The sequence below is a fragment of the Melozone crissalis genome, unplaced genomic scaffold (genome assembly GCF_028551555.1).
Source record: "Melozone crissalis strain CALT ecotype California unplaced genomic scaffold, PUWL_Pcris_2 ptg000108l_1, whole genome shotgun sequence".
Taxonomy (NCBI): domain Eukaryota; kingdom Metazoa; phylum Chordata; class Aves; order Passeriformes; family Passerellidae; genus Melozone; species Melozone crissalis.
In genome coordinates, this window is record NW_026535885.1 from 1,926,155 (window position 1) to 1,949,928 (window position 23,774).

At 54.7% G+C, this 23,774-nt stretch overlaps 4 protein-coding genes across 4 annotated transcripts; 2 read left to right on the forward strand and 2 right to left on the reverse strand.

The window, feature by feature from the left end:
- Window positions 1–529: 529 nt before the first annotated feature.
- On the reverse strand, window positions 530–3,360 carry TMEM234 (transmembrane protein 234). Its single transcript, XM_054292206.1, has 5 exons — window positions 3,292–3,360; window positions 2,687–2,914; window positions 1,457–1,523; window positions 1,241–1,333; window positions 530–616 (listed from the first exon to the last, which is right to left on the reverse strand). The coding sequence occupies exons 1-5, from the start codon at window positions 3,358–3,360 to the stop codon at window positions 555–557; spliced, it is 519 nt and encodes a 172-aa protein (XP_054148181.1). The 3' UTR covers window positions 530–554.
- On the forward strand, window positions 3,352–11,532 carry EIF3I (eukaryotic translation initiation factor 3 subunit I). Its single transcript, XM_054292213.1, has 11 exons — window positions 3,352–3,402; window positions 3,606–3,698; window positions 3,783–3,870; window positions 4,332–4,397; window positions 6,011–6,160; window positions 7,526–7,653; window positions 9,446–9,556; window positions 9,831–9,920; window positions 10,323–10,396; window positions 10,480–10,572; window positions 11,179–11,532. The coding sequence occupies exons 1-11, from the start codon at window positions 3,400–3,402 to the stop codon at window positions 11,258–11,260; spliced, it is 978 nt and encodes a 325-aa protein (XP_054148188.1). The 5' UTR covers window positions 3,352–3,399; the 3' UTR covers window positions 11,261–11,532.
- A 798-nt stretch (window positions 11,533–12,330) lies between these two features.
- On the reverse strand, window positions 12,331–19,966 carry LOC128947856 (myotubularin-related protein 9-like). Its single transcript, XM_054292357.1, has 10 exons — window positions 19,785–19,966; window positions 18,364–18,472; window positions 18,039–18,164; window positions 17,781–17,954; window positions 16,674–16,891; window positions 15,229–15,390; window positions 15,012–15,153; window positions 13,271–13,491; window positions 12,997–13,148; window positions 12,331–12,688 (listed from the first exon to the last, which is right to left on the reverse strand). Exons 1-10 carry the CDS (start codon window positions 19,964–19,966, stop codon window positions 12,543–12,545), a joined length of 1,632 nt encoding a protein of 543 aa, XP_054148332.1. The 3' UTR covers window positions 12,331–12,542.
- A 1,710-nt stretch (window positions 19,967–21,676) lies between these two features.
- FAM167B (family with sequence similarity 167 member B) lies at window positions 21,677–23,136 on the forward strand. The gene is made up of 2 exons (XM_054292383.1): window positions 21,677–21,961; window positions 22,873–23,136. The coding sequence occupies exons 1-2, from the start codon at window positions 21,677–21,679 to the stop codon at window positions 23,134–23,136; spliced, it is 549 nt and encodes a 182-aa protein (XP_054148358.1).
- The last annotated feature ends 638 nt before the right edge of the window (window positions 23,137–23,774 follow it).

Sequence of the window (23,774 nt, forward strand, 5' to 3'; positions counted from 1 at the left end):
TTTAGGGGTGCTCAGGAGGGTTTAGGGTTGTCAGAAGAGTTTGAGATTGTCAGAAGGATTTGGGGTGGTTGGAAGGGTTTGGTTTGGGCTTGGCAGAAGTGTTTGGGCTCAGTGAGGGGCTGGTTGAAGGGTTTAGAGGTGGTCAAAAGGTTTTGGGGTGCTCAGGAGGGTTTGGGGTGGTCAGGAGGGTTTGGGGTGGTCAGAAGGGTTTGGGCTCAGTGAGGGGCTGGTTGAAGGGTTTAGGGGTGCTCAGAAGGGTTTAGGGGTGCTCAGAAGGGTTTAGGGGTTGCTCAGAAGTGTTTGGACTAATCAAAAACTCCATCAATGCCAGGAGGTCACACTGGATAATTTATTAACCCTTTCTTACCCCCCTTCAGTGCTGTCCAAGCCAGTTTGGTCACTGTGGCCTCCAAAGAGGCACCAAAATCCCCTTAAGGCACAAAGTGGGGAGTGCAATCCATGGGATTTCTTTGGGATCCATCCCAAAACACCTTCCCAGGTGGGGCTGGGCCAGGGAGGAGCCCTGGGTCACCCTCTGCTGTTCTGCTGCTGCCTCAGGCCCCAGCCAGGCACAGGGACACCCCCAGCACGGTGAGCAGCATTCCTGCCACAGCTCCTGGGGAGGAACAAATAAATCCAGGATCAGCAAATGGGGACAAACTCAGAATCTGCCCCAAACAACGACCTCCAGCTCCTGCAGTTTGAAATTCCCCAATTTCCTGCTTTTTCCTGAGCACCTCAGCAGGGCACGTTGACTTTTGGGCCACTCCTTTTCCATGGTGGGCATTTTACTGAGGGAAATTTAAATCCTTTTAGCTTTAAACAGACAATTCTGGCTTTAAATTCACCAGCCCTGTCCAAAAATCTGTTTCAATTCCCTTTCCCTTTTCAATGGGGGAAAAAAAATCCCATTGAAATGGGAATTTTCCATTCCAATTTCAATTCCCTGCAGCCAAAGCTGCTCTGACCCAGTTCAAGCCTTGTGGGGTGTTTGGTGTCTTCAGATTAGATTATAAATTAAATTATACATTAAAATCAAATCTCCCACCTGAAAAATCAAATCCCCCACATTATAAATTAAATCCCCCATATTATAAATTAAATCATACATTAAAAATGAAATCCCTCACATTAAAAATCAAATCCCCCACATTAAAAATCAAATTCCCACATTACAAATCCAGTAATCTCAACGCAATAAAAGCTGATTTCTTGAGGAAATGCTGGAAGTGGGACTCACTTTTGCCCCCAATGTCCTCTCCCAGGATTTTCCCAGTCACCAAGGTCACAACCAAAGCCAGGGAGTTGCAGAGTGGCACTGCCAGGGACAGGTCTGAAATGCGAGATCCAAGTGCAGAAATTTGATTTATTTGGGATTATTCCAAGGGATCTTCTTGCTGTTTGGCTGAGCCACAAAATCCCATCAAAGCACCCCAAAAAAGCAGCAGGATCTGACCTGTGGAGGCCAAGGTGAGGTAGAAGAGCAGAGATCCAGCCTGGTTGAGCAGGAAGGGCACCAGGTACTGCAGGAGAACACAGAGTGCCTGAGGCTCCAAACTGCTTTCAATTTCAACGCTGGGCTCAATCCTGGAGGTTTTTCCCATCCTCAGGGCTCTGGTTTTGGTGTCTCTGGTTTCCCTCCCTGCAGGTGGTGCTGGAGGAGGGCAGGAGCCCATGGATGTGACCAAACCTCCACCAGGACTGGCAAATTCCAGGCCAGGTTGGTTCTTTTCCCTCTGGCAGGGAAAATGCTCACCCAGAGCAGCCCAGGGATTGATCTTCCCTTTCCTTTGGGAATTGGCAGTGCTGGAGAAACCCTGGAGCTCTTTTTTAGTTTTTTCCTTTGTTTTTGAGGGTTCTGTGGTGCAGGACACCTGGGAGAGGTGGGAATTCTGCAGGAATAACCCCCTGAGCATGGGGAATTGTGGATATTGGGGTTTCAGCAAGGATACCAAATTTTCAGCAAAGTTTTCTTTATCTCTTGGTGTCCTGGTCCTTGTTACTGTTATTTTATGATTCAGATAAGACAGTCCACAAATACATTGAATTAACAGAGCTATTTTACATTATTATCTGAGTTAATTCCACAAATAAAATATTTAACAGCACACAGTTTGTACTTTAATAGTATGAGAAGCTCTAAGCTATATTTATCACATTATTATTGATATAAACTACACGGTGCATACAAAAACTGATTATATTGTATTATATTATATTATATTATATTATATTACATTAACATTAATTATATAATAATATAAAATATATATTAATTAATTAATATTATTTAATATTAATAAGCTATATCTAATATAATATATAATATATATATTATATATAATACATATAATATATATTATATTACATTATTATTATATTATAGTATAGTATAGTATAATATAGTATATATATACTATAATATACTATAGTATAGTGTATTATAGTATATTATATATTATATTATAGTATATTATAGTATATTATATTATAGTATATTATATTTATTACATGTTATATTATATTTATTATATTTATTATACCAAAAAGCAGTTCAAAGGGATTACAAGCTGCACTATATCAGGATCCTTGTGATTACCAATAACTTGCAGAAGGCAACACACCAATGACGAAGAAGCCATTAATGATATTTATAATTTATAATTAATGCCAGGCGGGCTCTCACCTGCCAGTTGAGGCTGAGGAATCGCAGCTCCGCCAGCAGCTGCCGCAGGCGGCCCCGGCCCCGCTGTTCCTCCATGCCCGCGGCTGCGGCCCTCAGGAACGGGCCGGTCCCGCCCCAGAGCGCGGCCACCAGCGCCAGGGCCAGCGCCTGCCCTGCGGGGAGCGGCGGGGTCAGAGCCGGGAGCCAGCCCGGCCCCGGGAACAGCGGGCTCACAGCCGTGGAGCCAGCCTGGCCCCGGGAACACCGGGATCAGAGCCGTGGAGCCAGCCCGGCCTCAGCCCCTGGAACATCGGGGTCAGCCGTGGAGCCAGCCCGCCTCCGGGAACACCGGGATCAGAGCCACGGAGCCAGCCCGGCCTCAGCCCCTGGAACAGCGGGATCAGAGCCACGGAGCCAGCCCGGCCCCGGGAACAGCGGGGTCAGAGCCGTGGAGCCAGCCCGGCCTCAGCCCCGGGAACAGCGGGATCAGAGCCGGGAGCCAGCCCGACCCTCCCTCCTCGCACCCCCTCAGCCCTCCCAGCCACGTTTCCCGTTCCCATGCAAACCCTCCCCGCGCCGCCATCACTCCCTCCTCACCCGCGGTCGCCATGGCAACGCCGTTATACTTCCTGGTTTCCAGGAAGTCCCTCAGTTGCCATGGAGACCGTGACGTATTTCCGGCGCGCCGCCGCCATCCCGGAAGCGCCGCCCCGTGAGGCCTTAGCGTGGCCGCCATGGTGAGAGCGGGATGGCCGCGGGCTCGGGGGCCGCGAGTTTCGGTGCCGCCGATGATTTACCGGCTCTGCACCCCCGGTCCGTGGCTCCTGGGCGCGGGGGGGCGGCTTGGCCGACCCCCCGCGTCCCAGGAGCCTCGGACCGGGGGCCGCGCTCGCCCCCCCCCCATCCTCACCCTCATTAATTATTTAATCATTAATTACAGAAGCCCATCCTGCTGCAAGGCCATGAGCGCTCCATCACTCAGATCAAATACAACCGCGAGGGAGACCTGCTCTTCACCGTGGCCAAGGATCCCGTGAGTGCTCCCCACCGCTGCTAATTAACCGTTCATTAATTAATCCTTAATTTTAATTAATTTCCCCCCCCCCCTTCCTCGCAGATTGTCAATGTTTGGTATTCGGTGAACGGCGAGAGGTTGGGGACCTACAATGGGCACACGGGAGCTGTGTGGTGTGTGGATGCTGACTGTATCCTTTGATCCCAAAACCGGTTTTATTCCATATTTTTGTGGCTGAATCATCCCCGGTGCTTCCTCCCGGCTGCTCCTCATCTTCCTCTCCAAGAGCAGCATTTAAATTCTTCTGCTGCCTCTTCTTTTCCTTTTTTTTTTTGGGTGTTTTCCCATTTAGGATAAGATCCCAATGGATATCTGGGTTTGTTATGCCTTTTCCTGGATATTTAGGAAGGTTTTCCACAGGCAGCAGAGATAAAAGTATGTAAAATTTATTTAAATGCAAGAAATTGAACTTTTTCTTTTAAATTTCATGGGGAAATTATGAGATTTTGCCATGGGAACACTTGGACTCCGTGTTGCCTTCCCTGGGGCAGATTTTGCCCTGAAAAAAAAATCAATTTTTGGGTTCAGAAATGTTCTGTGAGTGCCCTGGCAGGGGAATTTGGGGCTGATTTTTCCTTAATGGTGGCCCAGGGGATACCAGGCACGTCCTGACCGGCTCTGCAGACAACAGCTGCCGCCTGTGGGACTGTGAGACAGGTGAGAGCACCCCAAATTCCCTTTGGGGACACAGCTGGGACAGTCCTGGGACAGTTCTGGGACTGGGGGACAATGCTGGGACACAACTGGGACATCCCTGGGACTGGGGGACACTGCTGGGACTCTTCCCCTCCCCTGTTAAAATCTGAGGCTGCCCCAAGCAAGGCTGGAAGTGACACCTCAGCACAGGGATGTAGAACTGAATCCATTCCTAAATTGCCTTCCAGAGCATTCCAGGGTTTTATTCCAGGCTGTTTTTAATGAGGGAATCAATTCCCAGCTCCCTGAAAATTCCTTCTCCCTTTTAAAATTTGAGGCTCCTCTGAGCGAGGTTGGAAGTGACACCTCAGCACAGGGTGTGGAACTGAATCCATTCCGAAATTCACATCCAAATCATTCCAGGATTTTATTCCATGATCTCCCAGGCTGTTTTTAATGAGGAAAACATTTCCCAATTCCCTGAAAATGCCTCTTTCCCTCCCCTGTTAAAACCTGAGGCTCCCCTGAGTGAGCCTGGAATTGTCACAGAGCAGGGACCTGGAACTGAATCCATTCCTAAATTCACTTCTAAATCATTCCAGGATTTTATTCTGTGCTCTCCCAGTTTGTTTTTAATGAGGGAATCATTTCCCAGCTCCCTGAAAATTCCTTTTCCCCATCTCTGTTAAAATCTAAGGTTCTCCTGAGTGAGGCTGGAACTGACACAGCACAGAGACCTGGAACTGAATCCACTTCTAAAATCCCACCCAGATCATTCCAGGTTCCATTGCAGATTCCATTCCATGCTCTCCCAAGGTGTTTTTAATGAGGGAATCCCTTCCCAGCTCTCTGAAAACTCCTCCTTCTATTTTAAGATCTGAGGCTCCCCTGAGCAAGTCTGGAATTGATACAGAGCAGGGACCTGGAACTGAATCCATTCCTAAATTCCCCCCCAGAGCATTCCAGGTTCCATTCCAGGGTTCCATTCTATTCCAGCACCTTCTCTAATGAGCATGGGTGTTTTGAAGGATGGAATCACTTCCCAGCTCCCTGAAAACTCATTTTCCCCATCTCTGTTAAAATCTAAGGCTCTCCTGAGTGAGGCTGGAATTGACACAGAGCAGGGATCTGTGACTGAATCCATTCCTAAATTCCCACCCAGAACATTTCAGGGTTCCATTCCATGATATTTTTAATGAGGAAAACATTTCCCAGCTCCCTGAAAATCCCTCTTTCCCTGTTTAAATCTGAGGCTGCCCTGAGCAAGTCTGGAATTGTCACAGCACAGAGACCTGGAACTGAATCCATTCCTAAATTCCCACCCAGAGCATTCCAGCTTTCATTCCAGGGTTCCATTCTATTCCAGCACCTTCTCCCAGTGAGAATGAGTGTTTTTAATGAGGGAATCACTTCCCAACTCCATGAGAATCCCTTTTCTCCTCCCCTGTTAAAATCTGAGGCTGCCCCAAGCAAGTCGGGAATTGTCACAGCGCAGGGACCTGGAACTGAATCCATTCCCAAATTCCCACCCAGATCATTCCAGCTTCCATTCCATGCTCTCCCAGGCTGTTTTTAATGATGAAATCCCTTCCCAGCTCCCTGTAAACCCCTTTTTCCCCTGCTCTGCCCCCCAGGGAAGCAGCTGGCCCTGGTGAAGACCAGCTCAGCCGTGAGGACGTGCGGCTTTGACTTTGGAGGCAACATCATCATGTTCTCCACGGACAAGCAGATGGGCTACCAGTGCTTTGTGAGCTTCTTCGACCTCAGGGACCCCAGCCAGATCGGTGAGGGGCCAGGGGAGCCCCCTCTGGGGTCCCACTGGACTTTTGGGGTTAAATCTCTTGAGAAAGGATTCCTTTCCCTAGCCCGAGTTGCTCTAACCTGGAACATTTCCAGGGGTGGAGCAAAGGAGATACTGCCCTAAAAATATCTTTTGGTTGGGTGGAAGTGGTTGTGAGGTGATCACATCAGCAAGGACATAATTCCTTCTCCTCCTTCCTTATGGGATTCTAAAATGCTGCCCCTGGAAATCTGAGCTCCAGAAATAAAAATCACCAAGGGATCCTGGAAAATCCCAAATCCAGCTCAGCAGGGATTCCTTTCCCTATCCCAAGTTGCTCTAACGTGACCTGGAGTATTTTCAGGAGTGGAGCAGAGAAACTTCCCTAAGAAATCTCTTTGCTGGGTGATTTGGAATGGTTGTGGGGTGGTCACATCAGCAAGGACACAATTCCTTCATCCCTTTCCTTATGGGATTCCAAAATACTGCCCCTGAGCCCCCTGGAAATCTGAGCTCTGTAAATAAAAACCACCAAGGAATCCACCTTGAAATGCTGGAAAAGCATTTTATTCTGACCTCCCTTTTCTATGGGATTCCAAATCTATGGGATTCCAAAATGCTGCCCTGGGAGTCTGAGCTCCATAAATAAAAATCCACCCTTGAAATCCTGGAAAATCCCAAATCCAAGCTGAGCAGGGATTCCTTCCCCAGCCCAAGTTGCTCTAACCTGGAACATTTCCAGGGATGGAGCAGAGGGGATGATTCCCTAAAAAATCTCTTTTCTGGATGATTTGGAGTGGTTGTGGGGTGATCACATCAACAAGGACACAATTCCTTCATCCCTTCCTTATGGGATTCCAAAATGCTGCCCCTGAACTCCCTGGAAATCTGAGCTCCAGAAATAAAAATCACCAAGGAATCCACCTTGAAATGCTGGAAAAGCCCAAATCCAAGCCGAGCATGGGACATAAAAGGATAAATCTTAATTTTATAGGGGATTATAAAGCTCCCTTTTACCTCAGGAGCATCGGGAACAGGGAAATGAAATTTGTGGGAATGCTGCAGCAGGGAGTTCATCCTGAATTCCTGCACTTGAAAATTGAATTTCCCTAAAAAAATCTCTTTGCTGAGAGTGCTTGGAGGTGATTTTTTTCCCTAAAAAAATATCTTTGCTGGGAGGGGGGTGATCACATCAACAAGGACACAATTCCTTCCCTCTTCGTTATGGCATTCCAAAATGCTGCCATGGAAATCTGAGCTCCATAAATAAAAATTCACCTTGAAATGCTGGAAAATCCCAAATGCAGGCTGGGCAGGGGGCACAGAGGGCTCAGTGGTGGCTCTGGGTGCTGATTTCTCCTTTCCCCAGAGAACAACGAGCCCTACATGAAGATTCCCTGCAGTGACTCCAAGATCACCAGCGCCGTGTGGGGCCCCCTTGGGGAGTTCATCATTGCTGGCCATGAGAACGGGGAGCTCAACCAGTTCAGTGCCAAGGTAGGGCCTGGGGCAGCCTGGGCAGCGTTCCTGGGGGCATCAGGGCTGGGATGTGGGATTGGGGGCTCCAAACAGCAGCTCCAGCAAGGATCGTTGGAATAACGGGGTGCGCTGAGTGATGCTGGAGTTGGCACAGAGCGGGGTGTGGAACTGAATCTGTTCCTGAATTCCCACCCAGAGAATTTCAGGTTCCATTCCAGGGTTCCATTCTATTCCAGCACCTTCTCCCAGTGAGGATGGGTGTTTTTAATGAGGGAATCACTTCCCAGAACTTTAAAAATTCCTCTTCCATTTTAAAATCTGAGGCTCCTCTGAGCGAGGCTGGAAGTGACGCCTCAGCACAGGGTGTAGAGCTGGATCCATTCCTAAGTTCCCTCCCCACTCAAACCATTCCAGGATTTTATTCCATGATCTCCCAAGATGTTTTTAATGAGGGAATCACTTCCAAGCTCCCTGAAAATTCCTCTTCCCCTCCTCTTGTTAAAATTTGAGGTTCCCCTGAGCGAGGCTGGAATTGACCCAGAGCAGAGATGTGGAACTGAATCCATTCCTAAATTCCCTTCCAGCCCAGAGCATTCCAGGTTCCATTCCATGTTATTTTTAATTAGGGAATCATTTCCCAGCTCCCTAAAAATTCCTCTTCCCCTCCCCTGTTAAAATCTGAGGCTTCCCCAAGCAAGGCTGGAAGTGATACCTCCAGGATATCAGGGTGTGGAACTGAATGCATTCCTAAATTCCCACCCAAAGCATTCCAGGATTTTATTCCATGTTATTTTTAATGAGGGAATCATTTCCCAGCTCCCTGAAATTTCCTCTTCCCCTCTCTGTTAAAATCTGAGGCTGCCCTGAGCGAGGCTGGAAGTGACACCTCAGCACAGGGACATGGAAATGAATCCATTCCTAAATTCCCTCCCAGTGCATTCCAGGTTCCATTCCATGTTCTCCCAAGATGTTTTTAATGGGGGAATCACTTCCCAGCTCACTGAAAATTCCTCTTCCCCTCCCCTGTTAAAATCTGAGGCTCCCCTGAGTGAGGCTGGAATTGATACAGAGCAGGGATGTGGAACTGAATCCATTCATAATTTCCCTCCCAGCCCAAAGCATTCCAGGATTTTATTCCATGTTTTCCCAAGTTATTTTTAATGAGGAAAACATTTCCCAGCTCCCTGAAAATTCCTCTTCCCCTCCCCTGTTTAAATCTGAGATTCCCCTGAGCAGGGCTGGGATTAAACAGCGCAGAGATGTGGAACAGAATCCACCCCTAAATTCCCACCCTGAGCATTCCAGGTTCTATTCCAGGCTGTTTTTAATGAGAGAATCACTTCCATAATTCCATTCCATGTTATTTGTAATGAGGAAATCCCTTCCCAGCTCCCTGAGAACTCTTTTTTCCCTCCCCTGTTAAAATTTGAGGCTCCCCCAAGCAAGGCTGGAAGTGACACCTCAGCACAGGCTGTGGAACTGAATCCATTCCTAAATTCACTTCCCACCCAAATCATTCCAGGATTTTATTCCATGTTTTCCCAAGTTATTTTTAATGAGGAAAGCATTTCCCAGCTCCCTGAAAATCTCTCTTCCCCTCTCTTGTTAAAATCTGAGGCTCCTCTGAGCGAGGCTGGAATTGACACAGAGCAGGGACATGGAACGGAATCCACTCCTAAATTCCCACCCTGATCATTCCAGGTTCCATTCCAGGCTGTTTTTAATGAGGGAATCACTTCCAGGGTTCCATTCCATGTTATTTTTAATGAGGAATCCCTTCCCACTCCCTGAAAACTCTTTTTCCCTCCAGTCAGGGGAGCAGCTCTCCAATATCAAGGAGCACACCAAGCAAATCAACGACATCCAGACCTCCAGGGACATGACCATGTTCATCACTGCTTCCAAGGATAACACAGCCAAGGTGAGCTCTTCCTGCACTTTTCCTGCCAGGATCTCTCCTCACAGGGATTTTATTCCCTTGGGAATGTTCAGTGAGAAAGGAAATGATCAGCCAAGCATCGGAAATGAAATATTTTGGTATTTCCATAGAACATTTGCAGTTTAGATTCTGGAAGGTGGAAGATTTCCGTTTCTGGGGGAATATTTTTGGGATTTGAGCTTGCAGAGGGAAAATCCATGCAGGTGAGGCCCAGCAGCTGGAGATAATGAATTAATTTATCATTTTTCCCTCATAGCTCTTTGACTGCACATCCCTGGAGCACCTGAAGACGTTCAGGACGGAGCGGCCGGTGAACTCTGCTGCCCTGTCCCCCATCTTTGACCACGTAAGGATGAGCTCCCTGAGGCTCTCACTGATCCTGGCACTCCTGCAGTGTGGCTGTTCCCAGTCCAGCCCAGAACCAGGGCTCTGGAATGAACCTGGGGAATTTTTGCTGGGTCAGGCCCTGGGAGCAAAGTTTGGTGTGCTCTGAATGTGTCAGGGAGGTGGGAGTTCCTCAGGGGGTTGGAGGCTGATGGTGGATTTGTGGGATTTGTGGGATTATTGGGAAGTGCTGGAGGCAGTCACCACTTCTGGAGGTGTCCAGGGAACCTCTGGACCTGGCACTCACTGGTCTAAACTGGTTTTAAGGTGGGGATCAATGTTGGAGGTTTTTTCCACCCCCAAATCCCAGAGGGAGGCACTGAAGGGCTCTGTTTGTGATTTCTCTGGTTTCTGTCCCCTGCAGGTGGTGCTGGGAGGAGGGCAGGAGGCCATGGATGTGACCACAACCTCCACCAGGATTGGCAAATTCGAGGCCAGGTTGGTCCTGTTTTGTTGTTTTTGAGGATTCTGTGGTTTTGTCCCTCTTGGGTTTGTGACAATCTCAATCTTCCTCCTCCCAGGTTCTTCCACTTGGCTTTTGAGGAGGAGTTTGGCAGAGTCAAGGGGCACTTTGGGCCCATCAACAGCGTGGCCTTCCACCCTGATGGCAAGAGGTGAGAGCCTTGCAGTGTCCCCAGTGCACCCAGTTCCACTTTTGAACTGGGATTTGACCAAACTCAGGGTGGGAGTGGAATCAGCCCCTGAATTCTCCCATTCCCAGCCCAGGGAGTCACCCACACCCTGCCCCACATTTGGGCCACATCCCTGATATTTTTTCCCACTTTATGATTGCTGTATCAGTTTCAGGAGTGGGTGGGGAGGCCAGACTTCCTATTTTTGCTGCCAGCAGCATTCCTGAGTTTGTCATTCCTGAGTTTCCCATTCCTGACTCTGCCATTCGTGACTTTGCCATCCCTGACTCTGCCTTTCCTCCCTGCAGCTACAGCTCAGTGTCCCCAGTGCACCCAGTCCCACTTTTAAACTGGGATATGACCAAACTCAGGGTGGGAATGGAACCAGCCCCTGAATTCTCCCATTCTGAGCCAGCCCAGGCAGTCACTCACACCCTACCCCACATTTGGGCCACATCACTGATTTTTTTTTCCACTTTGTGATTCCTGTATCAGTTTCAGGAGTGGATGGGGAGCCCAAACTTCCTATTTTTGCTGCCAGCAGCATTCCTGAGTTTCTCATTCCTGATTTTCCCTTTCCTCCTGCAGTTACAGCAGTGGGGGTGAGGATGGCTACGTCCGCATCCACTACTTCGACCCCCAGTACTTCGAGTTTGAGTTTGAAGCCTGAAGGAGGAATTTCCTTCTCTTCTCCTCTTCTTTTCCCTTCTCCAAGCCCTTGCCCAGGGCTCCAGGAAGGGCCTGAAGTTGTTTTTGGCAGCGTTTTTGGGGGTTTGGGAGGTTGGGGAAGTGGGAACTCTCCAGTGGTTTTTACTGGGACAAGAGTGAGGGGAACTGGGGTTGGCTGCCTGCCCTGCTGGGCATATTTATAAACCAGGGGGAGGGGAAAAAAAGAGGAAATAAATAGAAATCTTTTCTAAACACAAGGAAAAGCACCTCTGTGGGGTTTTTTTTTTTAGGTTGATTTTTCCCTATCTGGATCAAAATTAACCCAAGGACTTTGTTTTGCCAGCTCTGTTGTCATTTGTTCCACACCCCTGGAGCAGTGCTGCTCCTCCTGGGACTGTGCCCATCCATGAACTCCTTCCCAGGGAGGCTCCACAGCCTCAGCCCTGCCCTCAAGTGTGAAAAAGCTGCAAATTCAGCAGCCAGGAATTGTTTTGCACACGCCTGGCCCCGCTGCTCTGTCTGCTGGGCTGACCCTGAGCCAGCTCCTCTCATGGAACAGATATTGCAGATATTTCCTTTTCCTGCCCTGGGAGCTCCTGTGCAGATCCTCACCCTCACACCCTCCTGGCTCTTTTATTTTTTTCCTTTTTCCTTCCTCAAAACTGTGCTCAAGGGCAGAATTCCCAGGCTGGCTCTGGGCCCAGAGCTGCTGGCACGACAGAGGGGATTTTGGGGGAGGATGATTTTTGTGTGTCCTGATTGGGGTTTTTTTTGTGATCTTTTGGGGTTTTTTTGTGTGATTGTTGGGTTTTTCTCTATGATCTTTTGGGGTTTTTTGGTGTGATCTTTTGGGGTTTTTTTGATGTGATCTGCTGGGGGGTTTTTGGTGTGATCTGTTGGGGGTTTTTTGGTGGGATCTGCTGGGGTTTTTGATGTGATTGTTGGATTTTTTTTTTTGTGTGATCTGCTGGGGTTTTTCTGTGTGATTTTTCGTGGTTTTTTCATGTCATCTCTTGGGGGTTTTTTTGTGTGATCTGCTGGGGTTTTTCTTTATGATCTGTTGGGTTTTCAGTGTGATCTGCTGCCCTTCATCTCCAGAACCATCCACGGGCCCTGCTGCAATCCCAGTGGGGAGAAGCAGCTTCCTTATGGAAGAGCAGGACACAGGCCAAGGCTGGGAGAGAAATTTACTGAAACGAGCTCAGGGTGGGCAGCTGAAGGCTGGGACAGCTCTGCCCACGGGGTCTGTGTCCTGCACAGCCCTTCCATGGCACCATCCAGTGTCACCTTGTCCCCAGTTTCCCATTTTCTGTCCCAGCTGGGGGCTCAGGGAGGGACTGGCTCTGCCTTTTTTCCTGCACCAACCTCTGGATCTGCCCCCAGGCCTCCTCCAGGTGCTGGGAGGGACGGATCCAGCGCAGGAAAAAACCTGGGAGGGAGAAAGGGCTGAGGGTGAGCTGAGCTCTGTCAGAGAGGGAAAAACACAAAAGGAAAAAACCTGGGAGGGGGAAAGAGCTGGGAGTGAGCTCGGCCCTGTTAGGGAGGGAAAAACACAGAACTGAGGGACAAAACCTGGGAGGGAGAAAGGGCTGGGGGTGAGCTGTGCCCTGTCAGAGAGGGAAAGGCAGAACTGAAGGAAGAAACCTGGGAGAGAGAAAGAGCTGGAGGTGAGCTGAGCCCTGTCAGAGAGGGAAAGGCAGAACAACTGAGGGTGGTTTTTGGGAGGATCCCACTCACCCTGCCACAGCTGGATGCTCTGGGGCTCCACGGAGGGCCAGATCACCAAGGGGTTGTGTGAGTACAGAGGGTTCAGGTACTTGTGCTTCTCCTCGGGCTGCTCCAGCCATGCCCACAGCGAGTGCGTGCTTTCCTTCACCTTACACAGGCTCCTGTGGGGGCACAGGTGGGGACACATCCCAGTCCCCAGCGGGGTTTGGTGTCCCCTGAGCCGTGACAGGAGGGGTTTGGTGTCCCCTGAGCCGTGACAGGAGGGGTTTGTCCCCACACCCACCTCTCCCTCTCGTTATTGCACAGGAAGGTGCCGTAGGCCGAGGCGTAGGCGTTATCAAAGAGGGTGAGCAGCAGCTGCTCCCCGAATTCCAGCGACAGGGGGAACTGCCGGCTCAGCTGCCACACGCAGTCGAGGAAGAGGAGGAAAACCGGAGCCTCCTGCTTGCCCCGGGCGTGGGAGGAGGCGGAACGGGCGCAGCGCAGCTGGAAGGGGTGCCCGGCCTGTGGGACCACCATGGTGACCCAGGGTGAGGCACCCGGCCTGTGGGACCACCATGGTGACCCAGGGTGAGGCACCCGGCCTGTGGGACCACCATGGTGACCCAGGGTGAGGCACCCGGCCTGTGGGACCGCCATGGTGACCCCGAGGCACCCGGCCTGTGGGACCTCCATGGTGACCTGGGGTGAGGCACCCGGCCTGTGGGACCCTCATGGTGACCTGGGGTGAGGCACCCGGCCTGTGGGACCACCATGGTGACCCAGGGTGAGGCACCCGGCCTGTGGGACCACCATGGTGACTCAGGGTGAGGCACCCGGCCTGTGGGACCGCCATGGTGACCCCGAGGCACCCGGCCTGTGGGACCACCATGGTGACTCAGGGTGAGGCACCCGGCCTGTGGGACCCTCATGGTGACCTGGGGTGAGGCACCCGGCCTGTGGGACCGCCATGGTGACCCAGGGTGAGGCACCCGGCCTGTGGGACCGCCATGGTGACCCCGAGGCACCCGGCCTGTGGGACCTCCATGGTGACCTGGGGTGAGGCACCCGGCCTGTGGGACCCTCATGGTGACCTGGGGTGAGGCACCCGGCCTGTGGGACCACCATGGTGACTCAGGGTGAGGCACCCGGCCTGTGGGACCGCCATGGTGACCTGGGGTGAGGCACCCGGCCTGTGGGACCGCCATGGTGACCCGGGGTGAGGCACCCAGCCTGTGGGACCCTCATGGGGACCCAGAGTGAGGCACCCGGCCAGGCTGGGACTGCCATGGTGACTCCGGGTGAGGCACCCGGCCTGTGGGACCGCCATGGTGACCCAGGGTGAGGCACTCCGGCCTGTGGGACCGCCATGGTGACCTGGGGTGAGGCACCCGGCCTGTGGGACCCTCATGGTGACCCAGGGTGAGGCACCCGGCCTGTGGGACCGCCATGGTGACCCAGGGTGAGGCACCCAGCCAGGCTGGGACTCCCACCTGGAGCAGACCCCATGGATCTGACCAGAGCTCCATGGAGGATTGAGATTTAACAGTAGGAGCTGCTGAGTCAGGGTGAGACAGCAAAATAAGCTCCTGTCTCTGACCCCCTGCCCTTGGCCTTATCTTTGTAACCTCACAGGCCACTATCCCTAACCCTTACTATTTTACAAGTTTGCATCCCCCTATACCCTATAAAAAGGGGCTGGTTTAGCCCTTTTGATAGAAGAAGAGCTCTGGAACCCTTCACAGATCCCTCAATAAACCATCGCTATGGAACACCAGGACTACTCCTCTCTCACGTCTGCTTTCCCTCAGCCAAAGGAACCCTAGCGAGCAAGCAAAGAGCTGAGATCCTGGGAGAGCTGAGAATCACCAAAGAGCTGAGATCCTGGGAGAGCTGAGAATTACCGAAGAGCTGAAATCACTGAGCTTGCTAAGGGTAGCCTGCAGTGGCTGTGAGGGCACTCTGTCTCCCTGAGGGACTGAGCTCCCAGACCATCCTGCAAGATGGAGCCTTTGTTGTACCCACCCTGCTCAGAAATGCCTCACCTGGATCCACTCCCGCTCCAGCAGCCCCTGGAAGCCCTGCAGGGTGCGGCAGGCGGGGTCCAGGATGAGCTGGGCCAGCGCTGTCACCAGCAGCGTGGTGTCCGTCCCCTCAGCGCCGTGCACCAGCACCGTGCAGCCCTCCCTGCGGGCCAGCCGGGGTTTGGGTCACACTGGGGACTCAGAAAGGGACAAGGTGGGCGAGGTGCTGCCCCCTCACCTGTCCAGGCACTGGGCAGCCAGGCAGGCCGTGCTCAGGGCGGCCTTGATGTGGCTGAGCCAGCGGCTGCTGTCCAAGCGGCACAGCCAGCGCTCCATGGTCACAGCGGGGTCAGCGCACAGCTCCACCAGCCTGGAGAAACTGTCCTGCAGCACACGGCCCCTGGGGACACGGGGGACACTGTCACACACAGGGGACACTGTCACACACGGGGGACACTGCACAGCTCCACCAGCCTGGAGAAACTGTCCTGCAGCACACGGCCCCTGGGGACACGGTGGCACTGTCACACACAGGGGACACTGTCACACACGGGGGACACTGCACAGCTCCACCAGCCTGGAGAAACTGTCCTGCAGCACACGGCCCCTGGGGACACGGGGGACACTGTCACACACAGGGGACACTGTCACACACGGGGGACACTGCACAGCTCCACCAGCCTGGAGAAACTGTCCTGCAGCACACGGCCCCTGGGGACACGGTGGCACTGTCACACACAGGGGACACTGTCACACACGGGGGACACTGCACAGCTCCACCAGCCTGGAGAAACTGTCCTGCAGCACACGGCCCCTGGGGACACGGTGGCACTGTCACACACAGGGGACACTGTCACACACAGAGGACAAGGTGGCACTGTCACACAGGGGACAGTGGTATTTGTGCCCTCACTGTGGTATTTGTGAGGGTCTCCAGGATGAAGGAGGAACTGAAAATCTGACTCAGAAGGCTGATTTATTATTGTATTGTGTTGTAGAATTTATATTTTATTTTATAGTGTATTTTACAGTATATTTTATATTACATTTTACATTATATTTTACATTTTATTTAATATTATATTTTATAAGTTATATTTTATGTTATATTTTATATGTTATGTTATTTTATATTTTATATTGTATTTTCTGTTATATTTTATGTTATATATTATATATTACATTGTATTTTATATTATATATTACATTATATTCTATATTATGTAATATATTTTGTATTGTAGATTACATTGTATTGTATTATTCTCTATAATATATATTATGTATTATTGCATTATATAATATTGTATTATTATACAATATTACATAATACAATAATATTTATATATTTATATTGTATAATTGTATTATATTTATATATTTATATTATATAATTATATTATATATTTATATTGTATTTTATATTATATATTTATTTATATTATATATTTATATTATATGAATGCTATACTAAACTACCCTAAAGAATAGAGAGAGGATACTTACAGAAGACTTATCAAGAATGACAATGCAAGCTGGTGACTCCTCAGATCCTCCGCACATCTGGCCACGATTTGCCATGAATTTAAAACCACCCCCAAGCTGGCTAAACCATCCCCAGCCCGCACCCAAACCAGCACACCAGAAGGGAATTTCCCAGAATTGCGGCAGCACCAGCCTCACCTGTCCAGGGCGCGGTGCAGCCGCCTCCAGCCGGGGTACGCGGATTTGTGCTCGGTGCCGCCGCCGCTGATCCGCGCCTGCTTGGCCGCCTGCGCCGAGCGCAAGTCCAGGACAAAACCGAGCCCGGCCCCGGCCAGGATCGCCCCCAGCAGCTGCTCGTCCTCACGGCTGCGCCGCCGGTTCGGGCCCGTCAGCGGCTGGCTGCTGCGGAGCAGGGCCTGGGGACGGGGACACGGCGGGGATGGGGGAGAGAGGGTGCCAGGGTGGCCTCAGAGAGCCTGAAGGGGGACCAGGAGGGCTGGAGAGGGGTTTGGGATAAGGGAGTGGGAGATGGCGCAGCTGGGAATGTCCAGGCTGGAGAGGAGAGGGCTCCAGGAGAGCCGGAGAGGGATTTGGGATAAGGGATTTGGGATAAGGGACTGGGGGATGGCACAGCTGGGAATGTCCAGCCTGGAGGAGAGAGGGCTCCAAAGTGACCTCAGAGAGCCTAAAGGGGTTCCAGGAGGGCTGGAGTGGGATTTGGGATAAGGGAGTGGGAGATGGTGCAGATGGGAATGTCCACCTCGACAGGAGAGGGCTGCAGGAGAGCTGGAGAGGGATTTGGGATAAGGGATTGGGGGACAGTACACTGGGAATGTCCAGGCTGGAGCAGAGAGGGCTCCAGGAGAGCTGGAGAAAGACTTGGAATAAGGGATTGCACATCTGGGAATATCCAGGCTGGAGGAGAGGGGGCTCCAGGGGCACCTCAGAGAGCCTGAAGGGGCTCCAGGAGGGCTGGAGAGGGATTTGGGACAAGGGATTGAGGGACAGGATACAGGGAATGGCTTCCCACTGGCAGAGGGCAGGGCTGGATGGGATCTTGGGAAGGAATTCTTCCCTGGGATGGGCTGGAATGGCTTTCCCAGAGCAGCTGAGGCTGCCCCTGCATCCCTGGCAGTGCCCAAGGCCAGGCTGGCACACCCCGGGACAGCAGAGGTGTCCCTGCCATGGCATGGCTGGCACTGGATGAGCTTTAAATCCCTTCCCACCCAATTCTGGAACCCTCTGCCGATGGAATCCCCTTCCTGAGGGGTAGGAGGAGCAGGCAGAGCGGCAGCCCGGACTCACGGTGCCGTTTTTGGGGTGGAAGTAGCTGAGGACGGGGAAGCGCCCGCCCTGGCGGAACCGCGCCGCCCTGGCCACGGCGTCATCGGGCACGGCCGCGGGCACCACCACGGCGGGCGGGTACGAGGGGCAGGCGCTGAAATCGCCGTTCACGGTGCTCAGCCGCCACCGGCTCGTCTGGGGGAGAGGCGACATCAGCGACATCAGCGACATCAGCGACAGGGCGCGGGGAAGGCGGCGGGTCCCCCCGGGCGGGCTCACCTGCGATGCCACCCGCTGGAAGTGGCACTCGGGGACACGCAGGTGCCAACCCTGCTGGAGCTGCAGGCTCGGCGGGCGGTAGAAGAACGGGTACAGCATCATCACCGAGTCCACCGAGGAGAGAGCCTGCTCGGGGACACCGGGGCTGCTCGGGGACACCGGGGCTGGCACTGTCCCCGTGTGCCAGCTCTGCGTGCCAGCACCGTGTGCCAGCGCAGTGTTTACCCAGTTAATGCCGAACCCAGAGCAAACACAGCAGCGCTTTTCGCACCCTTTCGAGGTCCGCAGCGCTTTTCCAACCCTTTTTTGCCCGGCTGGGTCTCACCTCGATGGAGCTGGCGATGTTCAGACACTGCTCCATGCCCGGGATCTCCAGCTGCAGCACCTGCAGGTCCTTGCAGCGCAGCGTGATGGTGCCCGAGGAGCCGCAGACCCTGCGGGAGGGGTCAGGGATGGCTTGGGGACAGTCAGGGATGGCTTGGGGACAGTCAGGGTGGGTTTGGGGACAGCCAGGGCTGGTTTGGGGACAGTCAGGGATGATTGGGGACAGTCAGGGCTGGTTGGGTGACAGTCAGGGCTGGCTTGGGGACAGCCAGGGCTGGCTTGGGGACAGCCAGGGATGGTTTGGGGACAGTCAGAGCTGGCTTGGGGACGGCCAGGGCTTGCTTGGGGACGGCCAGGGCTTGCTTGGGGATGTCCCCGGTTTGGGGACAGCCAGGGCCGGTTTGGGGACAGCCAGGGCTGGCTTGGGGACAGTCAGGGCTGGTTTGGGGACAGTCAGGGCTGGTTTGGGGACATTCAGAACTCGTTTGGGGAGAGTCAGGGCTGATTTGGTTACAGCCAGGGCTGATTTGGGGACAGTCAGAGCTGGCTTGGGGACGGCCAGGGCTTGCTTGGGGATGGCCAGGGCTGGTTTGGGGACAGTCAGGGATGATTGGGGACAGCCAGGGCCGGTTTGGGGACAGCCAGGGCTGGCTTGGGGACAGTCAGGACTGGTTTGGGGACATTCAGAACTCGTTTGGGGAGAGTCAGGGCTGATTTGGTTACAGCCAGGGCTGATTTGGGGACAGTCAGGGCTGGTTTGGGGACAGTCAGAGCTCGTTTGGGGAGAGTCAGGTTGTTTTGGGGACAGCCAGGGATGGCTTGGGGATGGTCAGGGCTCGTCTGGGGACAGCCAGGGCTGGTTTGGGAACAGTCAGGGCTGGTTTGGGGACAGTCAGAGCTCGTTTGGGGACATTCAGAGCTCGTTTGGGGACAGTCAGGGCTGGCTTGGGGACAATCAGGGATGGTTTGGGGACAGTCAGGGCTGATTTGGGGACACACAGTGACAGCACCGAGCGGCCCGAGGGCCGTGCCAGATTTGTGACTCTCATCCGCCACCGCCGCCGGGACAGGGCGAGGTGACAAAGCCAAAAAAGCCAAACCTGGTGTCCCGCAGGGAGCCGCCACTCTGGGGGGGTTGGTACCAACCTAAATTCTGCACGAGGAGGAGGAGGAGAAGAAGGAGAAGAAGGAGAAGAAGGAGAAGAAGGAGGAGGAGAAGGAGAAGAAGAAGGAGAAGAAGAAGGAGAAGAAGAAGGAGAAGAAGGAGAAGAAGGAGGAGAAGAAGAAGAAGAGGCAATGCCCGCTCTGCCCCCCCCCCCGGGAGGAGGAGGAAGAGGAAGGACGCGGTGCCCGGGTGCAGCGCGGTGCCCAAAGGGACAGAGGGTGGCACGGTGACAAGGACAGCTTTGGGGACATGCCCACCTTTTCTCCACGGCGTCCACGTTGCGGATGAGCAGCCAGAGCTCCAGCTCGCCGCGGGGGCAGGACGAGAGCAGCAGGTGGTGGCTGGTGATGCACAGCGTGCCCCGCACCGCGGGCAGCCCCTGTCGCGACAGCAGCACGTCCTCCACTGTCGCCGTCTTGATCAGCTCCGAGAACTCCATGGGCGCCGCCTGGGAGGGAGGAAAGGGAAAAGAAAAAATTAAAAAAAAAAAGAAAAAAAAAAAAAAAAAAAAAAAAGGGGAAATCCTGCGGCTCTGGGCCCGCCTGGAAAGCCCTGCCCTGCGCGACACGCGGCGCGCTGTCCCCTCTCCCTGGTGGCATTGTCACCTCCAGCGCGCGGCAGTGCCATATGGCGCTGGGGAAACTGAGGCACGGCTGGCTGAGCTGGCTGTGCTGGGGGAGATTTTGGGGGCGATTTTTGGGATCGCAGGGAGCAGCTCCCGGTCCTTCCCCGCCCCGCTGGGCTGGACCCGTTACCGACCTCGACACCACCGGGCTGGCAGGGTCCCCACGGGCTCTGCTGTCCCCAAAGCCACCCCCGGGGCTGGAGAGGAGGAGGAGGAGGAGGAGGAGGAGGAGGAGGAGGGTGGGTGGGTGGGTTGGTGGGTTGGTGGCGGTGCTGCTGCCCCGGGCACCCCTCTGCTTACCTGCTCGGGCTGGGTGGCAGGTGGGGACCGGGGGGGACAAACAGGGACAAGCCGGGACCTGGGGGGACAAGCCGGGACAAGCAGGGACCTGGGGGGACAAGCAGGGTGCGAGCAGGCGACCTCAGAGTGCCAACAGGGACCTGCCGGCCATAAGGAGAGGATTTTTTGGGGCGCAACCGGGAATTTTATGGGATTTAGGGGGACAAGGAAGAGCTCAGGGTGCAGGGAGGGGACCCCGGGGTGGCAGCGGGGGAGCTCGGGGTGCTCGGGCGGGGGTTTGGGGGTGCGGAGGGGCAGTTGGGGCGCTCGGGCTGGAGCGGGGGGTGGCGATGTCCCCGCACGGCCCGGCCCGGCCCGGCCCGGCTGGCGGATGTCGGGTTTAAGGTGGCCCGGGCAGGACGGAGGCGGCGATGCCCAGGGTGGGTTTGGGGCTGGGTTTGGGGTCGGGTTTGGGGTCGCTCCGTGCGCTGCCACAGCGAGGGGACACAGGGGGTGGCGTGGGAGGGGACACGCGTGGGGACAGCGGGAATGGGGAGCGGAGCTGGGGGACCACAAGGGGGATTTTGGGGACATTCTGTGGGGCTTGGAGGGGATGAGGGCGGGCAGGTGAGACCCCCGAGCCACCCGCGCTGCCCCTGGAGCCCTGCGGGCACGGGGAGGTGACACGGGACAGACCCGGACGCGGCTCCACCTTAAGGTCCCGTCCGGGTGCGGGACCCCGGCTGCCCCCCCCGGGCACCCCCCCCCGGTTCTTTTTCCTTCCTCGGGTTTTTTTTGGGCCCCCCCAAGACGCGGGGAGGGGCGGGTGGGACCGGGGATAAATCATGAAATCATTAAATCAATCATTAAATCATCGCCGCTCCTCAGCGCCCGGTGACGGCTCCGTCCGGGAACGGCGAGGCTCCTCCCGGGCCGAGACAATGATGTTAGAAAAGAAAAGAAAAGGAAAAGAAAATAAAGCAAAGTTAAAAAAAAAAAAAAAACCAACAAAAAACAAAAAAAAAAAAACCGCAAGAAGCCAAAAATACTCCTCTAGATAAGGAAATTCATAAGGAAATTCCTGCCCATCGGATTTGACCTCGAGGAGCGGATAAATAGCCGGGAACCGGGCGCAGCTGGGGCAGGGAGCGGGGCAGGGCGGTCGCGGGCAGGGCGGGGGCTTCATCCACCCGTGGGCGCAGAAATCAGCGCGGTTTTGGGGTCCGGGCTCTGCTTTGTCCCACCATGGCTCTGAGCCAGCTGAAATTCAAGGAACTGGGCGAGGAGGAGCCCACCTGGGAGCAGGAGAACCTGGAGAGCCTCAAGGCGCTGGCGGCCAAGCTGAAGCTGCAGACGCGCCGACCCTCGTACCTGGAGTGGGAGGCGCGGGTGAGGGGGCAGCGCTGGGGCACCCCCGGGGGCACCCCCGGGCCAGGGCAGAGCCCCCCGCACCCCCGGGAGCGGCAGCCGGGGGGCGATTGTGGCTTTGCCACCCTGGAGGCGGCTCTGGAGTGGCTCAGGACGGAGCTGGTGAGTGGCACAGGGACAGGGATGATGGGGACACCGCGGGGTGAGGGGGTCCGGGTTCCTCTGCCAACCTTGCTGGGTGGGCACGGATTGGATTTTGTGGCTCTGGGGTGCCACAGCTCTGCCCCTGACCCCTCATGGCACCGGCTTTGCCACCGTGGAGGTGGCCTTGGAGTGGCTCAGGACGGAGCTGGTGGCTGGGACAGGGAGCGGTGGGGACACTGGGCATGGCAGGGCGAGGGGGTCTGGGCACGGATTGGATTTTCCCAAGGGTTTTGCGGCTCTGCGGTGCCACAGCTCTGTCCCTGACCCCTCATGGCACCGGCTTTGCCACCCTGGAGGTGGCTCTGGAATGGCACAGGGACAGGGAGCAGTGGGGACACCGTGCCCGACTGCCCGACCCCACTGGGCACGGCTGGGCTGGGGGAGTCTGGGCATCTCTGCCAGCCTTGCTGGGTGGGCACGGATTGGATTTTCCCGAGGGTTTCGTAGCTTTACGGCGCCACAGCTCTGTCCCTGACCCCTCACGGCACCGGCTTTGCCACCGAGTACGTGGTCCTGGAGTGGCTCAGGACGGAGCTGGTGAGTGGCACAGGGAAAAGTGGGGACACTGGGCACGACAGGGTGAGGGGGTCTGGGCATCTCTGCCCGCCTCGCTGGGTGTGCAGGGATTTTCCCGAGGTTTTTGTGGCTCTGGGGTGCCACAGCTCTGCCAGGGTGGTGGCCTTGTGGCGGTCACCCCCTTGTCACCCCCTCCCGCCGCTCTGGGGGTGGCACAGAGGGCACGATCTCAGCCGTGGCCGTGCCCAGTCTGGCACCGCGGGCGCATCGCGGGGTTCGCGCCCTGGCCGAGCGCCATCCCCGCTGCCCGGGCACCGACCCCGCGGCTCCACGGCGGATCCCTGTCCCCCCAGCGGGAGATGCAGGCCCTGGACCAGCGGCTGGCGCAGCAGCTGATGCGGCTGCGGGCGCGGCTGCACCGGCTCAAGGTGGAGCAGGCCTGCCACCGGCACAAGGAGATGCTGGACGACGCCACCTTCGGCCTCGAGGGCTGCGAGGAAGACTCGGACCTGCTGTGCACCATCCCGCCCAAGGCCGCCTTCCTGCTCTCCATGCCGCTCAAGCACATCGGGGTCACCCGCATGAACATCAACTCCCGCCGCTTCTCGCTGTGCTGAGCCCGGGGCGCCCAGGGGGTTTGGGGACCGAGGGACTGGGGCAGGACGTGCTGCCCACGGGGGGTGACACAGGGCGGTGGCACCAGAATGTCACCATCCCCATGGGTGTCACCATCCCCGGGGCAGGGGAATGTCACCATCCCCACTGGCACCGGAATGTCACCATCCCCATGGGCATGGGAGTATCACGATCCCTGTGAGGCACCAGAGTGTCACCATCCCCATGGGTGTCACCATCTCCAGGGCATCGGGGATGTCACCATCCCCCCTGGGGTAGGGGAATCTCACCATCCCTGTGGGGCACAGGAGTGTCACCATCCCCATGGGTGTCACCATTGCCCCCAGGGTATGGCAACGTCACCATCTCCATGGGTGTCACCATCCCCACTGGCATGGTAACGTCACCATCCCCAAGGCACGGGAATGTCATCATTGCCCCATGGGCGCGGGAATGTCACCATCCCTACGGGCACTGGGAGTGTCACCATCCCCATGGCTGTCACCATCCCTGGGGCATGGGAATGTCACCATCATCTCCAGGGCATGGCAATGTCACCATCCCCGCTGGCACGGGAATGTCACCATCCCCACTGGCATGGTAATGTCACCATCCCCATGGGCACCTGAGTGTTGCCATC

Bases quoted from the DNA above. Each gene is read 5' to 3' on its own strand.
- FAM167B (XM_054292383.1), top strand. From the start codon at position 21,677: ATGGCTCTGAGCCAGCTGAAATTCAAGGAACTGGGCGAGGAGGAGCCC. The intron at 21,962-22,872 runs GTGAGTGGCACA...CTGTCCCCCCAG, and splicing joins AGTGGCTCAGGACGGAGCTG to CGGGAGATGCAGGCCCTGGA.
- EIF3I (XM_054292213.1), top strand. The intron at 9,557-9,830 runs GTGAGCTCTTCC...TTTCCCTCATAG, and splicing joins CCAAGGATAACACAGCCAAG to CTCTTTGACTGCACATCCCT. The intron at 9,921-10,322 runs GTAAGGATGAGC...TGTCCCCTGCAG, and splicing joins TGTCCCCCATCTTTGACCAC to GTGGTGCTGGGAGGAGGGCA.
- LOC128947856 (XM_054292357.1), bottom strand. From the start codon at position 19,966: ATGGAGTTCTCGGAGCTGATCAAGACGGCGACAGTGGAGGACGTGCTG. The intron at 15,391-16,673 runs GTGAGGCTGGTG...CCGTGTCCCCAG, and splicing joins CTGCACCGCGCCCTGGACAG to GGGCCGTGTGCTGCAGGACA. The intron at 13,149-13,270 runs GTGGGTGTGGGG...GTGCCCCCACAG, and splicing joins TGCAATAACGAGAGGGAGAG to GAGCCTGTGTAAGGTGAAGG.
- TMEM234 (XM_054292206.1), bottom strand. From the start codon at position 3,360: ATGGCGGCGGCGCGCCGGAAATACGTCACGGTCTCCATGGCAACTGAG. The intron at 2,915-3,291 runs GTATAACGGCGT...TCCCGGGGCCAG, and splicing joins GACTTCCTGGAAACCAGGAA to GCTGGCTCCACGGCTGTGAG. The intron at 617-1,240 runs GTGAGTCCCACT...GTTCCTCCCCAG, and splicing joins AGAGGACATTGGGGGCAAAA to GAGCTGTGGCAGGAATGCTG.